General features: G+C 36.6%; 1 protein-coding gene across 2 annotated transcripts; it reads right to left on the reverse strand.

Annotated features, from left to right (window-relative positions):
• Positions 1–539: 539 nt before the first annotated feature.
• On the reverse strand, positions 540–9,559 carry LOC107779994 (sucrose nonfermenting 4-like protein). Of its 2 annotated transcripts, XM_075229472.1 has the most exons (13): positions 8,663–9,559; positions 8,464–8,548; positions 6,955–7,137; positions 6,211–6,345; positions 6,064–6,123; positions 5,469–5,558; positions 4,138–4,272; positions 3,105–3,249; positions 2,860–3,033; positions 2,562–2,625; positions 2,392–2,461; positions 1,070–1,184; positions 540–921 (listed from the first exon to the last, which is right to left on the reverse strand). In XM_075229472.1, the coding sequence occupies exons 1-13, from the start codon at positions 8,773–8,775 to the stop codon at positions 830–832; spliced, it is 1,461 nt and encodes a 486-aa protein (XP_075085573.1). In that variant the 5' UTR covers positions 8,776–9,559; the 3' UTR covers positions 540–829. The 2 variants fall into 2 exon arrangements, with proteins under 2 accessions (XP_075085573.1, XP_075085574.1); XM_075229473.1 differs by lacking the exon at positions 4,138–4,272 and having other exon boundaries at positions 8,663–9,557.
• Between the last annotated feature and the right edge of the window lie 15,520 nt (positions 9,560–25,079).

Raw genomic sequence — 25,079 nt, forward strand, 5'->3', positions numbered from 1 at the left:
ATTGTAGTGATACAATTTCATACTTGAGGGCAGATGGCCTTAGAAATTAATCTTGCTCTCTTGCCTCAACTCGAGGCACTAAAGATTGTTGGATCGAAAGCACCTGTACAAGAACCAAAATTAGCTCTTCATCACCTACTTGCCATGGGAGAGTATGACCTCTCAAACTGAAAAATATGCCTTTAAAGGACCAAAGTGGGCACATACATTTGTAGAGGGTTCTGTTCTTTAAAACTATTCCTGATCAAGATGCTTTGTTTGGCTTCATATCTCGATGCTTGCTTGGTAGCTTATAATTATATTGGCATTGTTTCTCTTGGCCAAAACTTACAATGAATGCACAATACATACTCTTGGCCAGCACACGACTCGGACAATAATAGCCCCAAGCCAGCCAAATATAGAAATAGAGATAATTACTTTAAAACACCTCTTTCTTCCTCACTGTTCTTTCTTTCATTTTTTTCATAGTAACTGCTTGATAAACTATTAACAGGTACTATGATTTTTACCGTACTTATCAGTTTGCAACACGTATATTGGCTACATAACCTGACTAATAATACTTATTAAGGAAAATATGGCCAGCTGATCTTAATCCTTTAGTAACTGTGAAAGGACGGAAACAGTTGTGAAAATTTACATGCCTCATTCTTTTAGCCTAACATCCTAAAAGACCAGGCCATTATACTTTGAGGCCAATCAATTGTATACACGAAAGAATCGGGTTCAAATCCCCATAAAAAATGGGGTGCGCCATGAGCTATGAGCAATACAGATAAAGGCAGCCGTCATCAAAATTGCATCTGCCGTCAATTATTTGCTTCAGCTAGCCAAGCAAGAACTTGAAAATGTCACTGAGTGATATGATACCTTCTACACGTTTGCTTCCCGCTTCCACAACAAGAAGTCGCCTGACCCCTGCAAGCAATATGCAACATGTTACTACCATAACACATGAAAAGATCACAGGCCAAAGAAGATTTAATACTATGATTAAACAGATAAGAGATTTAAAAGAGTGTTGTAGTCAGTAGTATCATAGTAAAAAAGAGGACAAAGGCTTAACCAGGTCTGGACAATCTTTCCATCACTTCATGCAATGGATCAGAACGTAAACACATGTGACATTTTTGACTGCTCAACCCATACGATGCATATGGTTCCTCTGCAAGCTGCAACGCCTACAAAAACATATATAGATGAAAGGGAGATTAACAGAAAAAACATCTCGAGTATATATACCAATGTAGCTCTGCACCTAAAAGTATGTTTACATACATAAGCTGCAAATTATAAACTCAGCATTGTTCCTGTATCTAACCAAAACAAACTAATTAGAGATGTTTTTCCTTGAGCCAAAACATGAACGACTATAGAGTTGACAATGAATTGATTTCTGTACTATATATATTTTTTGAATGAATGGGTAAAAAATTATAAATTAACCATAGATTTAAAAAAGAAAACACTCCACCAAGAAAAATATTCCAGCTGTTAGGCGTTGCTAACAGCTTATAGCAGCATAGACCACCTAAACTCTGACCAACACCTCCCCGTTACCCCCCTCCCCCCTCCTCTTCCTGTTAGCTAAAATGTCCACAAGTTTAAAGACTCTCTCGAGCAACTATTATGTTACCCAAATGCACAACATATATTCTGGCAAGAAAGTTCATTACTGCTGGCGTCCAACTTCGATCGAGTTTTCATAAAACTATCCACAAAATATAGTTGTTGAAGGGGAGTCTTGGAGCAATGGTTAAATTGTCTCCGTGTGGTCACGAGTTCGAACCGCGGAAGCAGCCACTAATGCTTGCATTAGGGTAGGTTATCTACATCACACCCCTTGGAGTGCTGCCCTTCCCCGGACCTGAGTGAACGCGGGATGCCTTGTGCACCGGGCTGTCCTTTTATCCACAAAATATAGTTGTACCCATCCAAGCAAATATGCAAGATACATGTGCTGATTTTCTAGTTTTTTTTGCGAATCACTTAATGAGAGAAGAATAACTCTGCGTACGTGAAAAGCAAAGCCGATCTCAGGAGGAGGGCCGTGGAAGGTTAACAGCCAGCATAAATAGTCCGATCTCAGGAGGAGGGCCGTGGAAGGTTAACAGCCAGCATAAATAGTCAAATCACGGTGAATCTTTTAGGATACAGAGAATCTCATACAGCCAACCCAACTAGTTGGAGACTGAGGCATAGTTGCATTGAGAATTGTTCGAAGAAACTAAGATTCCACCTTTCTGAAAAGGGAATGCTCAGCCGCAGGTGAGAGGAAGGGAATAAAAGCCCAGGCACAGCAGTCATACCACTGAACTACACCCATTGAAGCTAGAAATATACTTAAATGTAAACACACATCAATACTGCATGAGCTCAAGGCACTACCTGATGAATACTCATTTCCTCAAGACTTATGTGTGTATAAATCTTGTCCTTGGCCAAAGCTGTAATATCACTGCCAACCATAGATTCAGCAAATTAACCCAATGAAAGTCTACATACACTACAAAATCTACCAGTGTGAAGTATGGCAAAACAACTATTCATTTATAAACCTTCGGGAATATATATCCAATAGGGAGTCATTATCATCAACAATGGGAATTGCACTAACTTGAGCTGCAAAGGGAACAAAAACATACATAAGAGATGCAGTAAGGTGAAAACTGAGATCAGACGGTGTATTGAATCACTAGCCAAAACTTATCACCATGAGACAAATAACATTAAGATTCCAAAAATTGAGAATTCACATTCTTCAGCAATAACAGTGTGAAGTAAACTTTTTAGCGGGCAAGTATATTAATTAGCTATTATACATGATCTTAGCCAAAAGACTGAGAAAAGATTAACCTTGCACTAACAAATCCAATGCTGCATTTAGAGAGGCAGTAGGCCTCAACATTGCCAGTGGTTGTCGATTTGGCTCTCCAATTTTTGGAACCCATGTGCCCAAAGGAATTGCACCAATTGGCAACTGAAGAATTGGTAAAGATTCTGGAGAATGCTTGAAATACCTGCAAATATCTGAAAATTAACAAAGTTGTGAGCCACGATACCAAGAGTCAGTGAACACCCAAGAAAAATTTAAAACTCACGTTTTAGTATCTCAGAAAGAGAAGCAAGATATAATAGCTGAGGATATGATCCATCCTGAGCTGGTGAATGAATTATAGGTATTGTAGCCACCCCATTTTGCAAAATTTCCAATGCTACATTCTTCAAGTTGTCATCTGGCCCTGCCTGCATTGCATAGTGAAATCAAGCCATGTAAAAGAAGTAAATGACTAGCAATAGGTCCTAAATACACAACAGAAGTCTGTGATTCATGAATCAGGACATAAGACTAACAATGTTTTATACTTTTGGTGTAAGGAAAGTGTAGCTGAAAACTTATTTCAGTATTTGGAGGTCTTGGATACGCTGAGCTGATTATTGTAACAGCTATCCCAGATTCTCTTTGTTGTACTTTTCTGTACCTCCTTGATACTTCTTTCAATAAAATTTAACCTACCTTATAAAAAAACAGATGACTAACAGAAGTAAAAGAAAAAAGTATGGGCATCTTTAGCAAGAAAAGTGCCATAATAGCCAGATGCAACTAAACAAATTTAATCAACTGATCTCACATTAATACAGTGCATCAGCAATGACTAAATAGGCACAGGGAATGCTATTCTCTCCTACAAAATAGAAAAAATGTGCAATTCATAGCAGCAAAATTGTGATGATCTTAGTAGGCCTTCATCATTTTCATTTTCAATCATCAAACTCATGATTGATTCCAAGGTATAGGATACAATAACAAGTCGATATAAACTATATTAGTCTTATTATCTACTCTTAGAGAACCATAAAAGAGCAGGATCTTATTCTCCAGGCTATCCACCCTCAATTTTATCCTATCTATTACAAATAAGCATGGTTCAAATGCTTGAAGATTTCCTTCAACCAAAATCTGTAAGTTACAGATATGGATAGCAATACTGCAGCAAAGTGCTAGAGAATGTAAATGGGGATTTTAAGTGTTTAACAATAACCAAAAATATCCATCACAATTGCAAGGCGAAAGGATAAGGTCAAATCTGCACTATGCACACTGACATTTTCAAGCAGGGCAAATCAACTCACCCAGACAAGTCGTCGGGGAACTGATTTACCATGCTCATTGGCTTGTCTGCTTAAGTAAGATTTTGCCTCTTTCCATGCAGATATAGTATGTGTCTCAAGCTCTTCCTCCGTCAGATTGGAACCATGATTCCCAAGCTGCAATAGGCCACGGTTTTTTTTTAAATCCATCACTTACGAGAGCAAAGAGTAAAACATCCGAATGTCTTTCTCAGAAACATACTAATTAGGGCAAATGCACCCTAGATTCTCACAATGTGTTGCATGAAGGATTCACTATTAACAACATTATGAAACTATAACTAAAATGGCAAAATTGCAAGAAATTCTACAACTTCAAGTAGCAAGTTAGCACTAGATGTACCATGGCATGGTGACATAAAAGATTAACCATGAAAATGGCAATCAGCCAGAAGACGAAATGAATGCCCCCATAAACCTACCAGCTGATTTCAACTAACTGATCGTTGATTTTGAAATGAAGCATGACCATAAGACCACAGCCGTTAGGGAAAACAAAAAATACATAAATTTAGCTGGATCCCACCCCATAAACCCACATTTTGATGGAATGCAAGGGCACATTATGTCAACAAGGGAAACTTTCAACATAGAACTCACAAGAAATAACAGCATAGGTACAAAGATACTAAGTCAAGTGTTAAGTAATTTGGCTAGATTACCAAAATGGCATAATTACAACATTTGCCTAGTTATCAAATAAAACTTTTGGTATAATCTATTTCTTTTTTGAAAATTTCCACCTTTCTTAGCTTGGAGGTGGTCAAGTTCCTACATGGTGCAGGTTTTTCAGCTTAAAGAGAGGGAAAAATTATTTCTGTACAGTTTTGAAACAATATAGATGGGAGACAAATCCAAAGCTGCTCAAACATACATAAATCAAATAAAAGCATTGGTATATCCAAAATGCATACTGGATCATGTTATGATAGGAAGCAAGCATAAAATCAAACCAGAGGGCTACCTTCAAATGTCACTTTACACGTACTTCACCTTCAGCATGTCTATAGATAAGACATATACAAGGGCACCTCCAAAGCAGTAACAGAAGTATAGAACCACAAAGGGAACAAGCCAGACCACATTGTAAGCCCAAAAAAAAGGGGACCAGCATCCCTCAATTCATAACAATTAGAAGCCGTACAAGATGTTGGAAGAAATATAAATACTGATAGCAGCATATTAGTGCTAAAGGAATTTGTCAGTTAAAAGACATAACCAAAACTTTAGCCAAGGTGCGTGCAAGCTGCCCTGGACACCATGGTTGTCCCAAAAAAAAGACATAACTAAAACTTGCAAAGAGCTCTGTGTACCTCTCTCATGATTAAAATAAAATCCAAAGCGCTAAGGACTCCAACAAATTGTGCCCTGCTGAAATCCCATAAAGGAGCCATAGGAATACCCTGAAAATAATACAGCTCAGAAACAGATCTTACAAGATTTTCAGGAAGAGAATATCTAGAAGTATAAACAGCATAATGGAGAAGGCAAAGCCTAATCTTTTTATTTTTATTTTTAGTGAATAGGGCAATGTGCATTCTTATTTTCAAAGTATGCTAATAAACTGAGTACAGCTGCAGAGAAAGCAGAAGTATTAATTAACAAGTCATCTATTCCCAATTCTAGTAAATGGACAAGGCTCATACAAATAATGCATGAGAAACCACAAATTACAAAATATGATTCTATAAGAGAATCAGAAGGTGCTTAGCACTAGATTAAGCATATTTGGAATGTTCTGGCATCCACACAATTCAGTTCAATGACCATACTGCCTTTTCTCTTTTAAATGGAAATGAGGCTTCAAGGCTGGACCCAACGGAAGAACAGTTCTCAAATGTGACAAAGTCTGAAAGTACCATACACATCATGATACAAACAGGACATCTAGCACGATAGAAGATATACCTGCTCATGAAGAATATGAAATGCTTGCTTTACGGGTAAGTCAACATCCAAAGCAATGACCTGAAAAATAGGCCTAATCAGGAAAGGCAACAAAACACTCATACCCATCACATCACCTAGACAAAATATAGGATAAATAAATCAAACCTTGCTTGACCCCGGAAGCAACTCATAAGCTGTATGTGTTGATAGGACTGCAGATATACGGTGACGGGAAATATCTAAATCAGTCTGTGATATCCTGGAAGCATCATCTGGCAAAGCACCATCTGACACTCTTACCTACAACAAATATAAGCGAAAAGATTTTTAACAAGTCAAAAGGCAGAGTCACTAGCTCCCCCTCTAGAGGATATAAGAGAATATGTTAAGAAGGGAGTAAAGAAGTCACATAGGCAATAATGGTTGAACACCAGATGCTTCAAGATCACTTGTTTTAGCATTTAATTAGTGGACCAAAGTGACTGGTGTCTCACAAATAGATTCAGAGGTTCTTAAAAATGTCATCAAGTCATCCCGCTTCAGAAAACAAGGGGCTAGAAAAGAAGATTCTGATAACCATCTTGTTGACACCCTCATACCACAAATGAGCTGGTTCAGCAAGGAATAAACATAAACTATACAGTTAATATGGAGGCTTCATGTCTAACCTCTTCAAAAAAACTGGACAAGTAGAAGTTAACTATTGATGACGAATGACGGCTGATGCACCAAAAGAATATATACATACAAAAGCATAAATCCTCAGCTCCAGGTACAGAATAGTGCATACAGTGTGATGGAGAAATCCATTAAAATGATAATAGATACACTAAGAAAGTTTCAATATCCTAAGCATTCATGAACGACTTGCAATGTTCAGAAATTTGCATGAGTAGAGCATTCTCTTACCAAGCGCTGAAAAGCCTGACTATCCACATCCATGCTAGAACTAGGAGGTATTCGTGGAGTTAGTACTGCTGGAAGGTAGTCCGATTCTCTAGCCAAGAGGACAGTATTAACTGTTCCATAGCTTCCACTCACAAAAGGTTGGTTCTCATCATGTCGCCATTCACCATCAACAATGAACTTGTACTGCAAGTAAAGTATGTAACCAGAAATCCTTTATCAGTTCATCTAAGGAAGCTGAAATGCCAAATCTAATGAGGAAGAAAAGCAAAAAAAAAAATAAAAAATTAGTGCTGCATCAAGAAAAGGCAAATGATATTAAAACTCAAAATCATGACACAGATAAAAATGACTCCCAGATCTGAGACACAGGTAAGATGCATGACTTCCGAAGGCCGTCCCATATTTCTCTCGTCATGAAAGAGAAAGTGCATGGGAAATGCTGGCAAGACCTCACACTTATAAAAGGCTCTTTCTTGTTTTTCTTAATTCTGAAACCAAAGTTTTGGCAAGCCTTTAAACTGAACAGTCACAGCTGAGTATGAACTCTCTGTCTACTACAGTTGTCTAGAAGAACTAATTAACCATCTGCCAGGCAGCTCAGGTGTCTGTTTTTGAATTTATACAGACTAAAATAAGGATGATGCCAACACCAGCAAAGGAAATGCTTTCATGCTGGTCTAGGAATAAAATGAGTAAGGACCGTAGGAGTGCTTGGCTAGCAATAGCAGCTTGCCTTTTGGCAATGAGGAAGGACATGAATCATCTTTAAAGTAAGGCCGCCGCAGTATGGACTTACATACAAAAGCTTGTATCTTTTAGCAATTTGGTGCAACCTAATGAATATGCATGATCTAGAATACCCTGCTCCTTGGCGTTGGTTTAGATGAATATAATGGCGTACGATGAATATAATGGCATACTTACTCCCAAAAAGACGGCCTACTAGCATCCCCCTCCAGCACCCCACTCAGATGCTTCCTTCCATTACATCTCTATTCTAACTAGATGGCAGGAGTTTCCACACCAGAAATGAATTTCAATCCTTAAATAAAGCAAGCAATGAAAACCAATATCCAACGACAGGCCCACATACTTGCTGTAGTAAGTCAAATAAAACATCTTATGACCATCTAAGTAGCTCATCAGCAAGTTTACGCACTGGACTAGGCGGTTAATGGTCTCGGCAAGTAGCAGCAAGGCTTAAGAAATCCCAAAATCGGGGAAAGTGTTTTCTAATTTGCTCTAGATTGAAGTTAGGTCACATGTCGATATCTACAAGAACTAAATGATTTGTCACAATAGATAGCATGACAGCCTTAGACAATCGACAAATATGTGAAAAATAGTCCTGCTATCCAACTACTCACTAATTAAAAGAATAACATTCACAATTGATTGCTATCCACTAGCAAAGCATATAACTACTGAAACTAATAGTACTATCTTTTGCTCAAATCACTTCTATAAAAAACGTAACTTTATAATATTAATCCATAATACAAAACAAACCTGGTGGTAACCAGGTGGTATGCTGCAAATAGTCTGAAATACAGTTGGACATCCTTCAACAGGAGTCATCGGCCATTGCGACCACCTTCGAAAATTATCCGTAAGAAACACAAGATATTAGGCGGGCGCGCACACAGAGAGACAAAAAAAAAGACAAGAAACAGTAATGAAATGAACTGCGCCAGCTTAAAGTTAGTACCCAGTAAATGTGCCACTCAAGCAAACACTTCTTCCCCCATAAGGCCACACAAAACGTGTCGGAATCAGAGCTGTGCCACTGTCCCGTGCATAATCCATACCAGCAGGATACATTCACTCTCCAAATTATATTAAAACACAACCCCAGATACTGTACTACTCTAAATTCTAAAATGCTGGAATTTATATATAATCTGATGAATGCAGCACAAACAAATTAAAAAAACACAATAATTATGGTTGACTCGTGACACGAAAAAAACGTCAAACTTTAATAATACTAACCAGCAAGACCCAAATTAAATGAAAATAAAATAACAGATACCCACTAGAGGTAAAGAAAAGGAAAAAGCTAAGAACTTTACACACCAAAAGGAATTTTAAGCAAATACCCAAATTAATAGATGAAATGACAAATAAAATCAGAAATTTAAAATTTCCAATATGATTGAACGATAAAATGGTGAAAAAGCTTCGATCTTTGGGACGAAAGGGAAGTCGATCAGCGGAAATGAAAACCCTAGAAATGTGAAAATGGAGAATTGAGTTAAAATTTTGTTTAAAAAAGGGAAATGCAGAGAAATGAAGAATTATAGAGAAAGATAGGAGAAAACCCTAACCGAGACCTTCTTCTTTTTTTTTCTTTTTTTTGTTTCAGAGGATTTTTCCCAATTTTTCTTGAATTGAAAATGAAGATGTTCTTTTTCCGCTATTGAAAAAAGAAAATATAAATCGACACGTACGAAGTACTGTGAGATGCAGGAAAACGGAGCGGAAACGGGGCAAGTACAGACCCGAAAGTGACAAATTGAAAACCGAACACTCAACTAATATTACTTCTAGTGTTGCTCTTGGTTTTTCTTGGGTTAATTTGGACTTTGGAGGGTAGCCAAAAGTAGAGAAAGAGAGGTATTGAGTCAAATTATGATAGAAAAGTCATATACTTCAATGGTTGATTGGGTCAAACGACTGTTTTTGCATCACGGTGGCATAAAACGTATCGTTAGTATCAATATGAAATTTCTCGTTTTTGATGAAAAGAATTGTCGTGATTGTGTAAATCGAAAGAATTGAATGCTTAAAAATTACTATCATGATGGTGTAAAGCGAAAGAATTGAATGAGTAACAATTACATGATGTTATAAAGCGAAAAAATTAAATGAATAAGAATTACTATCACGGTGTAAAGCGAAGAAATTGAATGAATAAGATTTACGGTTGATGGTTTAAAGCGAAAGAATTGAATGAGTAAGATTTACATTTGATGGTTTAAAGCGAAAGAATCGAATGAGTAAGGTTTACAGTCATGATGGTGTAAAGCGAATTGTTGAACATAAAATTTTCTGTTTTCATTGAAAAAATAAATCAGTAAAAATTACAATGTTTTGAAAGATTATTTTTTCTCAACGAAAATGAGTTATTCATATAATTGAAAATAACTATCTCTCTCTATATATAAAGAATATTACTTTGATGGAGATTACAACTCCAAACTCACTATTTAATAGCTTTCTTGTTTTGTTCATAATTACAAGATTTTTTAGATTACAATTATCCTATCATCAGTTGTTTTTTCTCTCTTTTACAAAAGTCACTTTAAGGCAACTTTTTATTATGTATGTACAAAATCAACATGATTATATCATTCATAAATTTGATATGTGAAACTGTCGACCTTCAAATATTGTGATGACCCAAAAGGTCAGCTTCAAATTTAATATTCATTTCTGTGTTTTGAGACCTCAAATAATACCATTCAACTTTCTTCAACTTGCATGCGTTGTCCGTATAAATTTTTTCGGGAAGCTTTTATGTGAAAACTTGATAAAAATGTGAATGTGTACTTTGAAACTCACTTAAGTTGATTCTGGTTAACATTTTGAGCAAAAAAACCCGAATCCGTATTTTGACAGTTCCGGTGGGTCCGTATGGTAATTTTGAATTTAGAAGCGTGTCCGAAAAAATATTTGAAAGTTCGTAGTTAAATTATGCTTGAAATGGCTAAAATAAAAATTTAAGTTTGGAAGTTTGATCGGAGAGTTGACTTTTTGATATCGGGGTCGGAATCCGATTCTGAAAATTTGAATAGGTCTGTTATGTCATTTATGACTTGTGTGCAAAATTTGAGGTCGATCGGACTTGATTTGATAGGTTTCGGCATCGAATGTAGAAGTTGAAAATTCTTAAGTTTCCTTAAGTTTGAATTGGGGTATGATTCGTGATTTTAAGAATTTGAGGTCAATTAGGGTATTCGTAGATTCGAGGCATTCAGACACTAATTCGCGAGGCAAAGGTGTATTGGAATCTTGAGTTGATTGCAAATCGAGGTAAGTATTGTGGTTAACCTTTACTTGAGGGAGTAGGACTTGTTTGTCTATTTGCTACTTGATTTAATGTGCGTGTAAAATGTATATGTGAGGTGACGAGTACTTATGCATTGTGGTTGAGTCAAAGCATGTTAGAAGAATTTTGTTCATTTTGAATAATTGCCTATTTAATTAAGATATTCATGATTAAGTTTATTATTGATTATTTGATCATTATTAATAAAATTATCATTTATTTAATTATTGTTGAATATTGTGGAAGAGTGTAAAAGCACGAAGGGTGATGCCGTGGCGTTTATACTATTTATATTATCCTTGTCATGGTGAGAAAGAGTGTAAAAGTACGAAGGGTGATGTCGTGCCATTTTCAAAGAGTGTAAAAGCACGAAGGGTGATACCGTGCCAATCTTATTATTTATTTATATATTTATGGGAGTAATAAGAGTAAGCACAAAGGGTGGTGCCGTGCCAGTTTCATATTATCAGGTGCTCATTTTATTGTTGATGATTTAATTGGCTGCTACGTGATACTTCTCCTATTAAAATTCCTATATCATTCCACTCGCATGTTCCCTCCCAAATTTATAAATTGTTAATTATTGTGTTATTGTTGCTTCATATTTGTATATGCGTGTACAAGTTGTTTACGTACGTGTCTTGCCATAGCCTCGTCACTACTTCGTCGAGGTTAAGCTCGACACTGATGGAGTACATGGGATCGGTTGTACTCATACTACACTCTGCACTTATTGTGCAAATTTTGGAGTTGGTCCCAGCGGCGTACTATAGACTTGCTCGGATTCAACTACCCATAGGAGACTTGAGGTATAACTGCACAGCGTCTGCAGTTTTGAAGTTGCCTTCTATCTTATCTTAGTTGTGTATTATCTTTCAAACAACTTGAATTTTATTCAGACCTTTATTTATATCATTCTAGCATCTCATACACTTGTGACATCAGATTCGGGGATGTATTTGGATGATTCAGTTGTTATGGTCTTCCGCATTTTATTTCAGTAATTGACTTCCGTTTAATTTAATTTGTTTAAAATAGTTAAGATTATTCTGACGTTGGTTTGCCTAGCAAGTGAAATGTTAGGCGTCATCACGGTCCTGAAGGTGAGAATTTCGGGTCGTGACAAATATCTCGCTATTAATACATGTCATTTTACATGGATTCTTTTTATAATTATTTTAGGGTATAAATTAGATAAAATAAAGGTTATCATTCCAAAGTAATAACAATTAAAACGACTTTATCAAAAATAATAATATTCAAAATGCATTATATATTTTATTTCAAACAAAGTGAAATCATATTTTGGCACATCAAGAACTTAAATATGACATTCAAATTGAGATTGATGAAGCGGGAGAATGTTTTCATGAGTTTTTTCTTTAACATTAATATAATGAAATTAAAAAATGAAATTAAAAAATGACATGTAAATTGATTAATTGAGAAGCCAACTTAAATTTCATTAGACATGTCTGTATTGGTGGTAAATAAATAATATATGTGGAATTATATTTAGCTGACAGAGCATGATACGTGAAACAATAAGGAAATGACAACTGACATATTTCATTTAAAAGATGTATGAAGCGCAGCAGGTATGAGGCAAACACCCACGAGATAAATTGAGAACCAACGTTCGAACCTAAAACAATTACTGAAGAGGTACGAGCGGAATGAATCAAGACTGGAAAGAGGGAAGATTCACAGACCTACAATTAATGAAGAAGGGGAATCAGAATCGTTACAAAATCTTCATAGACAGTTACGATTACCAATCATAACTGACAATTAATGTCGTTAAAGCTCACAATGATTCCGCCATAAATAGGAGAAAATATTATATTTGTAAACTCCTATATAAGGGAGGAGAATCTCATTTGTAAAGACACGTTCGGAGTACTATCGAAATACATTTATTTTCTCTTGCTTATTCAGTACAATCAATTATTCTTTCTTTTTCGTTATTTTTTGTCAACTTTATTTTCTTTTAAGTGAATTACTGAGGAAGTAGGGAATTATTTAGTTATCAGTAACCCGAGTTCTTCTAAAAATAGACTTTGACTAAAAATCTTATTTTTTGATTAAACAAATTAGTTCCGTTACCGGAAATCTGATAATATTTTTATTTTCCAAATCCTTCTTTCTCATAACCAAATCATGTCAATTGTCAACGAAAATAATCAACAAGAGGGAGGATCTCCTCCAATTCCTTCGCCACAGTAATCTCCACGTCATTCTCGAGAAGGAACACCTGAAAGATCCACGTCTCACACATATGAACAACATGGAGACGAGCAGACTGTCGAGTAAGATGCTTTAAAACAATTGATCGCTGAACATATGAACAATGCTCTCCAAGCTTTTGTTAGGGGATTGCCAACTGCACCATCAACTCCTCCCCCAAATAATACGGCAACTATAGAAAATCCACGCTCGGGCCTTGCCAATTCAGGAGGCGGGGGAACTCCCAATGAATCACGTGATAGGAGGTCAGGTATACCAAATAACTCTGATTTATAAAATTTGGTACTAACTTTGCAGAAACAGATGAAAGAGCAAAACGACCGCATAGAACAAATACCTGGCGTACCACCTGTGATTAAGAGAGTGGATATCGATAAATATTCGCAACAACCTTGGAAGCCGAGCGCGGCCCCACTGCCTATTCCTAAGAAGTTCAAAATTCCTGATATCCCAAAATATGATAGAACAACTGACCCACGAGATCACGTAACTGCATTCACAACAGGCGTAAAAGGCAATGATTTGACCAAACAAGAAATTGAGTCAGTTTTGGTCAAATAATTTAGAAAAACACTCACGAAAGGGGTATTAATATGGTATTATCTTTTACCTGAAAATTCTGTTGATTCTTTTGCAGAGCTTGCAGATTTATTCATAAAAGCATATTCGGGAGCTCAAAAAGTTGAAAAGGGATGGAAGATATCTTTAAGGTAAAACAAGGAGATATTGAGTTACTCAGGGAATTTGTGGATAGATTTCAACATGAAAGAATGATGCTTCCACTAGTACCTGATAATTGGGCAGCTATGGCGTTCGCAAGTAATTTGAATGAAAAGAGCTCAGAAGCCACGAGAAGACTCAAGGAAATCTTACGAGAATTCCCTGCTACAACATGGAACGATGTATATAACAGGTACAATACCAAGCTACGGATTGAAGAAGACATCGTCGCACAGTCAAGGGTTGATAAAAGAACAAATTCAAGGCGGTCAGAGTCTGAAAAAGGGTCCGGTAAAAATATGTACGAGCCTTATATGGGACTCGCAGGACGGGACTCACGGTCCAAACCAAAAAATGTACGGTCTAACCCTAGATCGAGGAACAGAGATGCGGGATCATCATACAGGTTCAGAAAAGAACGAGATATACGTGATAGAGATACCAACACGAATGCAAGGATTGGTGATTGCAGTTTCAATATTAGCACATCTTAGTTGTTTTAAAGAGTATGGGAGATAAGGCGTGTTGGCCAAAGGAGATGAGATCAAACTCAGGCAGAATAAATTCAGATTTCTGGTGCGAATTTCATAATGACCATGTCCATAAAACATCAGATTACAGATTATTACAAGGTGAAGTAGAGCATTTGCTAAAGTAAGGTTATTTAACCGACTTATTTAGTGAGAAATGCAAGCAATCTTATATGAAAAATAGACAAGAACCTCCAAAACCTCAGTCTCCAAAAAGAACAGTTAACATGATAAGCAGAGGGGAAGGAGTCAATGGTGTAACATACACAGCTGCGAAAAAGACGTCAAAATTCATTGTGGCCCTCGAGAAGCGAGTTCGCCAAGTTTTGGAAGAAGATAATATAACATTTGATGATGCAGATGCAGATGGCTTGATAATCCCTCACAATGATGCAATGGTAATATCTTTACTTATACATGATACTAATGTAAAACGAGTTTTGATCAATCCAGGTAGCTCCATGAATATTATTCTTCTAAGAGTGGTGAATGAAATGAAAATGGGAAACAAGATAGTACCAAAAGCACGATCCTTATTTGGATTCAATAATTCAATTGTTATTACAAAAGGGGAGATAGTGCTTACCACATTTGCAGAAGGAGTTATCAAGGATACGAAATTCCAAGTAATAGACACGGACATGGCTTATAATGTGATTCTTGGGAGGCCATGGATTCATGACATTGATGTTGTACCATCCACGTTACAGCAAGTCATTACGTTTCCTTCACAATGGGGAATTCGGCAAATCCGCGGAGATCAACAGGTTTCTAAAAATATCAATTCAGTGGTAGATTCGCACACGATGAATGAAGATACAAACAAGAATCCCATCAAAGATGTGGTAAATCAGATCTCAGCTGAAAGTGGCTCAAGGCAAACAGATGTAGATTTCAGACCTGATGTCATTCAAGAACCAGAGGAGAATGAAAACATCAAAACAACAATTGAAGAACTCGGAGCTGTTGTACTATTCGAGCAATGGCCAGACCAAAAAGTTTATATTAGAGCGAAGCTGAGCCCAGAAATGAGAGGTAAGTTAGTTGAATTTTTAAAAGCTAATGCAGATTGTTTTGCCTGGTCACATTCAGATGTGACATGTATACCTCCGGAGGAGATGACCCACAAATTGAATGAAGATCCCTCGTACCTACCTGTCAAGCAAAAGAAGAGGAAGCAGGCTCTTTCAAAAATCAAGTAATTCAGGATGAGGTACAGAAACTTTTAAATATCGGTTCAATACGGGAGGTAAAATACCCGAACTGGTTAGCTAATACTGTGGTAGTTCCAAAAAAGAATGGAAAATGGCGGGTTTGCGTAGATTATACTAATTTAAATAAAGCTTGCCCAAAAGATTTATTCCCTTTACCACATATAGATCAATTGATTAATTCTACCGCAGGTCATGAGCTGTTGAGTTTTTTAGATGCATATTCAGGTTATAATCAAATAAAGATGGATCCCCTAGATGAGGAAAAAACTTCATTTATTACAGACATGGGGACTTATCATTATAAAGTTATGCCTTTTGGTTTGAAAAACGCTGGGGCCACGTATCAAATATTGGTGACCAAAATATTTCAAGAACACATGGGAAAGACTATGGAAGTCTATATCGATGATATGCTAGTCAAATCTGCACAAGCAGGAGATCACTTTCAACACATTTCAAGCACCTTCGGAATTCTTTGCATATAATATGAAATTAAATCAAGAAAAATGTGCCTTCGACGTGGCTTCAGGTAAGTTTTTAGGTTTTCTTGTATCTAACAGAGGTATTGAAGTAAACCATGCACAGATCAAAGCCATTGAAGAAATTCCAGATATATTCACGAGCAAAAAAGAGGTACAAAGGCTGACAGGGATAATAACAACTTTGGGAAGATTTATTTCCAAATCTTCAGAGAAAAGTTTTAAATTCTTTTCAGTATTGAAAAAGCAAAATCAGTTTGAGTGAATTGATGAATGTCAACAAGCCCTTAAAAATTTAAAAGCATATTTGTCAAATCCACCCCTGCTAGCTAAACCAAAGGATGGAGAGAGGCTACTCGTCTATCTCGCAGTATCAGAAATGGCGGTAAGTGCGGTTTTAGTACGAGAAGATAAAGGTAAATAATCTCCAATTTATTATGTTAGTAAATCTTTGTTAGATGCTGAGACTTGATATCCCCACTTAGAAAAACTTGCTTTAGCATTAGTTATGGCATCTAGAAAGTTGAGACCTTATTTTCAATGTCATCCTATCTCTATAATAACTGCTTACCCTCTAAGGAATGTACTACATAAATAAGAATTGCCAGAAAGATTAGCTAAATGGGCTATAGAACTCAGTGAATATGATATTATGTACCAACCTAGAACTGCAATAAAATCACAAATTTTAGCAGATTTTGTAGCGTATTTTAGCACAAAAATAGTTCCTGCAACAAAAAAGGAACTACAAGTATTCACTAGATCTAATCTAGGTACATGGACTCTATTTACTGATGGCTTCTCGAATGTTAAAGGAGCAGGTTTAGGTATTGTTTTAATCCCACCTTCGGGAGAAAGTATAAGACAAGCAATAAAATGCTATCACATTACTAATAATGAAGCAAAGTACGAGACTGTAATTGCAGGTTTGGAACTGGCACGAGAATTGGCTATAGAGCAAATCATAATTAAAAGTGATTCCCAGCTGGTAGTTAACCAGATACAGGGGACTCATATAGCTAGAGAGGCACGAATGCAACAATATTTGGAAAAGGCACGAGAATTGATAAGACAATTTTAGACATGGAAAATTGTGCAAATACCCAGGGAAGAGAATGCGGAAGTAGATGCACTAGCGAATCCCGCGTCAGTTACGGAAATAACAAATGCAGAAAATGCTATCGTAATATATTTGTTTCATTCAGCACTCGACCAATATAAAAATGAGGTAAATTTCAATAATTTAACTTGGGACTGGAGAAACGAATTTGTTAATTTTTTGCAGTATGGAACCTTACCTGAAGACAAGAAAGAGTCTCAGTTACTTCGACGAAAAGCTGCCCGTTGCTGCTTAATTCGAGGAAATTTATATCGAAAAATGTTCGGAGGACCTTTAGCAAGATGCCTCGGACCTGCTCAGACAGAATATGTGATGAGAGAAGTATACGAGGGACATTGTGAAAATTATGCAGGAGGAAGATCCTTGGTAAAGACTTTAATTAGAGCAGGATACTACTGGCCGAAAATGGAAAAAGATGCAGAAAGTTTTGTGGCAAAGTGTGATAAATGCCAACGATATGGAAATAACATGCATCGCCCAGCAGAGCTATTACATACGGTTATTTTTCCATGGCCATTCATGAAGTGGGGGATGGATATCGTGGGACAATTGCCACAAGCTAAAGGAAAGATACGATTTTTGTTAGTATTAACAGATTATTTTTCCAAATGGGTAAAGGCAGGAGCCTTCAAACAGATATGAGAGAAGGAAGTTATGGACTTTATTTGGCGAAACATTGTATGCCGATTTAGAGTGCCAAGAGAAATCGTATGTGATAATGGCCCATAGTTCATAGGCACGAAAGTCACATAATTTTTTCAGAGTTGGCAGATTAAACAAATAACTTCCTCACCTTATCACCTCGTGGCCAATGGACAAGATGAATCAACAAATAAGGTTATTATTAATAATTTGAAGAAGAGATTAGAGGAATCAAAAGGCAAGTGGCCTGAGGTGCTACCAGGAGTATTATGGGCTTATCGAACGACAGCAAAGACATGCACGGGAGAGACTCCAATTTTACTTGTTTATGGTGTTGAAGCCTTAATTCCAGTTGAAATAGGTGAGCCAAGTACGAGATTTACACAAGTAGCTGATGAATCAAATAGTGAAGAGATGAGAACGGATTTAGATTTACTCGAGGAAAAGAGAGAAGCGACTCTAATAAGAATGGCAGCTTAGAAGTAAATTAGTGAGCGATACTACAACATGAAAGCTCATCTCAGATACTTCAAGATTGGGGACTTCGTTCTCAAAATGGTTTTTCAAACAACAAAAGCAACAGGTGCAGGGAAGTTGAGTCCAAATTGGGAAGGTCCTTACAAGATTCGAAGCATCGCTGGAAAAGGGGCTTATGAGTTAGAAACCATGGAAGGCAAGGTACTACCATCGAATTGAAATGTTGTTCATTTAAAGAAGTATTACTTCTAGGCAAAGGAAGTACCCACGGTCAGGTATCGCTCAACTGTGATTTTATTTTATTCTTTTAAATTATACTAACAATTTAGATGTTAGGCAAAAAACTAGCCCATACCAAATGATGACATTAGACCCGAAAGACACGCGGAATATAGAATTATTCCCGGTCTAGGTTACAACCTTTCTGATAAAAATAAAAAGGGTGAAGCACCCATCATCTAAATGTATACCTCCGAGTTCCGTATGTATTTTTCTTTTCAGGAAATGGACCAAATGAAAGAAACAATCAAGTGCTCGAGATTTCATACTTCAAAGCTCTAACACTTGGGGGACTGTATATATAAAGTCAAAAAACACAAAAAGTCATAATTCAAGTCTGGATCAGCCCAAAAGTCAAAATTCAAGAGCTAATCAAGAGCCAAAAAACAAGCCTGAGTCAAAAACCTTTGAAGTGGCCTTGATAAGGTATAAACTCGTGGCAAAGATACAAGATGGACACAAGATACATTTCAAGTTCCTACGAGTTTATAGGTTAAGGACAATAATTAGTCACGGGTTACTAAATAGACCCGAAATTTTGAAACCTGATACAAAGAAAATAGTTATGAAAGAATTTAGATGTTGTACAAAAAGTTATTTGTATACATGAAAAGTGTTATATAAAATTTGAAAGTTCAAAGCATGAAACTTCCTCAAATTATTCATGAAACTTCCTCAAAGTATTCCTTTTTCTACTACTTTCATATATTTACGCCAATATGAAGTTAAGACGTCTTCTTCATTACTGTCCTTTTTAAAAGGGCCCTCTTTTATAAAAATTCGTGTCTATCACAATCACGAAATATTAAAGCATTTTAAATGCAGGTTTAAAAGCCAAAGAGTAAAACAAAAACTCAACATCAAAATAAGCAAAGATTTATATATTAAACTTGGCCAAAATTAAGGTACTTGTTTGTTATCAAACCCCAAAACAAGATAAGGGTAAAAACTAACATCCATTCCAAAAAGAAAAAAAAATTTCACATCAAAAAGTTTCAAATAAAACTAAGGGGCATCATCCAAGGTTGCATCATCAGCAACGGGAGAAGATTTAGCTTGGGGAGTAGGGGCTTGAGCACTAACTGTTGATACCCAATTTTGCCCTCATATTTTTTCAAATAATATATATACTTTCAAAACATCATTTTTTGCATCATTATTTAGCTTACAAATCTATACGAGCATTTTCTATAATTTTTCATAATTTTTAGAGCTTTTAAATTGATTTTTCTGTACTTAAATTACTTGAATAATTATTAATTACTCCTTCAAATTATTTTGTGATGACCTAGGTACCTAAAATTATTATTTTTTACCTATAATACATGTTTCAAATATTTTTTTATTTTACTTTATTTTTTTATATAATTACATTAGTATTTTAAAGGCTATTTGCACAATTTTACAGTAATAGCCCATATTCATACATAAAATCTCTTTATTTATATTATTTGTGTCAAAATAGCATTTTATATTTTTTTATAATACTAAGTTATTATTTTTAATAATTTTAGTGCATAAATAATATTCTTATTTATTTAATAATTATTTTTATAAGTTACTTTCGATAAATATTGCCTATTTAAATAATATCCCAGATTTAAACTAATTTTTTGGACCAAAATTGACCTAGTATCCTTAGCCCAACCCCCTGGCCCAAGACCAAACGACCCCTTTAGTTATAACCCGGTCGGGATCCATTCCGCGACCTGCCCACTTCTCCTCTAATCCTGGCCGTTGATCTCAAATGATCAACGGCCCATAGCCATTCCCATGTTCTAATTAACCTAAACCGCCCCAAAACCCTATTATTTCCTCCCAAACGCCGCCTTTGAATCCTCTCTTCTCCTCTCCTCAGAAACCCTAGCCGACCTCTCAATTTTCTCCAATCGCTTACTTTTTATGTGTTATCTCGGTACTACTTGCAAGGCTATGGTATCACTTAGTACTTGCTTAAACTTGGCAAGTACTATCTCTCAGATTTGGGTCCGTTCAACTTCAATCGCTTGAATCCGGACAGTATTTAGTCTATATACATCATGACCAGGCTATATGGGTCCGATTAGCCAGGATTTCCGGCCAATTTCCCATTTTATGTCAACTAGGGTTTACCTATTTTTTTCTCTAATCCTATTTTTATTGATTCTGCATGTTATTACTTCCTTATTTATGTTTGATTTTATAGTGTTTCCTTGTTTACTTGTTCGATTTCTGTCACTATATAAACCCTTCCCCATTCCCCTTTGAGACAGAGCTAAATCGATATACTTTTACTAAAAATTAGAGCTATCACTTTATTGTTCTCTCGTTCTCTAGTTCTATACCTTGATTCTTGGCCGGCTGAAAGACAAGGCCAGCGGGATTCAACTTTTCAACCTTTTCTTGGTGTGAGCACTGCTCGGGTTCCTTTGAAGCCCTTGGGAACTTTGACGCGTCGATATTCTGGGTTCTTGTTCTTTGTTGATATTCAGAAACATTGTGAAATTTGTTCTTCCTTATTTTCCGTTTAACTGGTAAGTCACTTGGCTTTGCAATTTCGTTCTTATGTGTTTGTGATTCGCACATCCTTACCTCTGAAATTCATGGCTTAATGTGTTTCTGGGCTACTTTTGTGTGCAACTTTGATTAGTTTTGCATTTTGTTTTGAACCTCTTTAGTATTTAATTTTACCTAATGCTGCCAGTTCTGAGACATGTTTATGCCTAATTTGAATAATTTGAACCTTTTAAGTTCATTAGTCTACTATGTCAATACATGAATGCCTACGTTTGCTATTTGACATGAGCTTGCTTTCCCACTCTGTTCTGAATCTCCGTAATGACAGATTTGCATATGTAATGTATTCTAATCCATGTTAAGACCCTTTTCTATCAACTATGATATGCTTCCCTGTTAATGTGTCTCACAGCATGTCTCTGTTTTGCTTAATCCTATATCCTTAGTAACTGTTTGAAATCTTTAGAATGGTTATCTTAGTTTGTGTTTCCATACCATGTTTGATACTTTTCTGCTTCATGATATGAGTTAACATGGTTGTCTTATGATATTGTGATGAATCCTTAGCATAATTTGGACCTTTAAGCTTTAAACCTTTTAAGTTAGTGCCCCACTTAGACTTGTTTGATAATATGCACCTTAGTATGATAATCTGGTTGATCTTGTAATATCAGGGAACTTGATTCTCCTCCAACTCCCAATGTGCTTTCTGCCAATGTGTTATTTTTGCTAAGTGTTGCACCTGCTTCCAAATCTTCTTGACCTTTTTTATTAACTGTTTTGTGTTCTCAACTTTGCTATGTCTGCTATCTAAACTATAAGTGTATTTCCTCAACTTCTATCCCTTCACCACTGTCCACTCGCTCTCATTTGTTACCTGTGCTATTTTGAACTTATCATTCTTGGCCGGCTGAAAGTCAAGGCCACCAAGACTCTTCCTACTGACCTCCCTAGTGTGAGCATTGCTCGGGGTCCATTTGAGACCCTTGTGAACTCTGATACACTAGGATTTGGGGTCTTTTAGCCACTCTCTTTACTACTAAGACCTGAGCTATATTTGATACCCAACTCTTTCTTACTACTGTCTACTGAATATGTAAACTGGTTGGTTTAAGTGATTCAATGTCTGGGTAATATTGGTCAATCTATGACTGTTTGGTTTAGCTTGAGTTCTCCTATGATTTCTGGGTTGTGCTGATAAATATAGTTCCCTGTTGGGAATCTGGATATGCTATGTGAGAGTTGTTGAAGGCCCAAGCAATGCTGGGTATTTCCTTTTGGGCCCGTTATGGCCTAATGTCATTGTTTGTATAATATTTTATAATTACGTTTCTCATTGGGTCTGTAATAACTCTGTAATGAACAATTGGGGTGATAGTGAAACTGGGGAACGAGTATACTCTGATATTTGCATGTAAGGGTAGAAAACATGTCCATATGATTTATGTGATTTACTTGTTATCCGACTTGCTGTATATGCCATTTAACTTCCATTGGTAGAAATCATGCCTTTAGGAAACTCACACACTCACATAACTTGTCTACCATCAAAGCACGGGTGTAAACCCTCTATTTATTCTACTGTTATATGCTACTAGACAACATACAAGAAATAAATGCTAGTGAACTTTCTTTCGATTTGTATGATTATAGCATATTCATTAGATATCCTGCCTATAAGATCTCATTAGCTTATGTTCTATTTTCACCTAGAAATCATGCCTATAGGACCTTGACTAATCAATTAGTTATTGTTATCGTTATTGCTCTGCCTAGATAACCTGCTCATAGAGGTAAAGGGTTATAAAATCAAGGTTCGATTATCAATTATTAGAGATCCTACCTATAAGATACTGTCATTCGCTTAATATTGTTTATACCCTTGTCAAGGCTAGGTTCCCAGAACTATTTTCATTTGCTTAACTATGCCACTGTTAGATATCATGTCTGTAGGACAATGTCACCTTTCTAAAACTGGTATCTAAAACCAGCATTAACAGCAAATGGTTTACTGCTTCCTCATCTAAGCCACTAGAAACAATAATGTCATATATGCGAGTTTGAATTCAGGATCACATAGAAACCATGTCTATAGGGCTTAATGATTTTTAATTGGCTTCAGTTCTGAAACTGTCCGACGCCTAATGTGAGAACCTTTTTTGCGTGCATTTGTTGTTTAAGTGTGGAGGCCAACTTAAGCCCCTAACTGTCCTTACATGAAGTCCAATTTGTTTTGTATGTCGCCTAGTTTTATCATTTTGAGCAGCCTAAGTTAAGTCTAGAACCACCCTAAATAGAGGTCCAATGCCTCTGTGATCATAGGTATGGGACGGGTAGTGCACGCATAGGACACAACTTAGAATTGAATTAGAGCGCTTAGGTAAGCAACTTTAAAGAGTAATCGGGTAGCAGGAGATGATAGTCTGTGCCCACTGAATAATATGAGTAACTCCCTACCTCAAGGGAGTTGCGATATATTATTTATGTTGCACGGGGTGATCCTTTAGGCTAAAACACTTAGGACCCCCCATTCTCTTCTTTATTCGTTTAACATCTAATATAGGTTTAATAGTTATATCCTTGTAATCCTTACTTCTCATTGTGTTAATAAATTCATTTGACCCGTACTCTCTTTGTTTATCTTGCCTAATTATAATCCACATAGTCTTTAAGTTCGGCCGGGACCCACAGTTGTGGACCTCGAAGAGTGCCTAACACCTTCTCTTTGAGGTAATTTGAGCCCTTACCCGATCTTTGGTGGTGTTGACTAGTCAAACAGAGTTATGTGCATGATAGGTGCCCTAACGCACCTTAAAAATTGTTAGGTGGCGACTCTCCTCTTTTAATACCTCTTTTAAAAAAGTTGTCACACGTCGAAGCCCGCTTTCGCGAGAAAAAGGGGCACGACACTAACTTCACCAGGAATAGGATCATCACCTTCGGGAGCATCAACCTCAGGTGAGGAAAAGTTTTGACTTTTCTGAGTTTTTCAATCGTTTCTTTAGCTTTGGCGATCTTAGCATTCAGGTCGAAGCCTTCCTGGCTAGCCTCTATCAATGTTTTGAGGCGGGTATTCAAAAAAGCCCAACTCACATCGAGTGTCAACTTATCTTCAAGAGCTTCATAATCTTTCTCCCATTGATCAATCTCAGCCTTCAACTCTCCTTTCTGAACTTTGGAAGCATCGAAGGCAGTCTTCAAAGGGGCTAGAGAACTCTCCAAGAACTTGATCTTATCAGAAGAGGCACAGAGATCTTCTTGAGTTTGTGTAAGTGGTTGAACTAACTCTCCGGCATAAGTCTCTTTCTGGTTAAGAAGTTCCTTCAGACCTCTTATCTCTTAAGTGGCTTTCGAAAGCTGCTCAGCGAATGAATACTCAAGGATTTCCTTGTCTTTGCCAACTTGACTTGAAGATGCCTTTTCAATTGCTAACTCAGCCACAACCATTTTCGCTTGTTGCTCTAAGGCATTCTTCTCTTCAGCTAAAACTTCTTTCTCCAGTTGAAAACCCTCAAATTTCTCCTTGTAGTTGTCAGCTTTGGTACGGTAATCAATGACTTGTTGCTCGGCATGAACAATCCTTTTTATAAGCTCTGTGCCTATCAAATCGATCTACAAAAGAAAGGAAGGGAGTTGTGGTTAAATAAAAGAAAACAACAACAAGGAAAAGAAAAGAAAAGAAGTAAAGTTAAAACTTGAACTTTTAGAGATGAATGAACAATATCATTCATCTAAGTCAATGAGCCGTGACTCTCCAATTTTGCCTTCTCTACTGGACCAAGCAAAGGTTTCAACTATACATCAGCTTGACCAGATTTTTTCAGCAAGTTCCCACTCTCAGGAACCTCAATGATAATCTTCTTCATCGCT

This window comes from Nicotiana tabacum, chromosome 14 (assembly GCF_000715075.1).
Source record: "Nicotiana tabacum cultivar K326 chromosome 14, ASM71507v2, whole genome shotgun sequence".
In the NCBI taxonomy this organism is placed as follows: Eukaryota; Viridiplantae; Streptophyta; class Magnoliopsida; order Solanales; family Solanaceae; genus Nicotiana; species Nicotiana tabacum.

Bases quoted from the DNA above. Each gene is read 5' to 3' on its own strand.
- LOC107779994 (XM_075229472.1), bottom strand. From the start codon at position 8,775: ATGTATCCTGCTGGTATGGATTATGCACGGGACAGTGGCACAGCTCTG. The intron at 2,462-2,561 runs GTTTATAAATGA...TATGGTTGGCAG, and splicing joins TTGGATATATATTCCCGAAG to TGATATTACAGCTTTGGCCA. The intron at 922-1,069 runs GTTAAGCCTTTG...TATTGCTTGCAG, and splicing joins GGAAAGATTGTCCAGACCTG to GGGTCAGGCGACTTCTTGTT.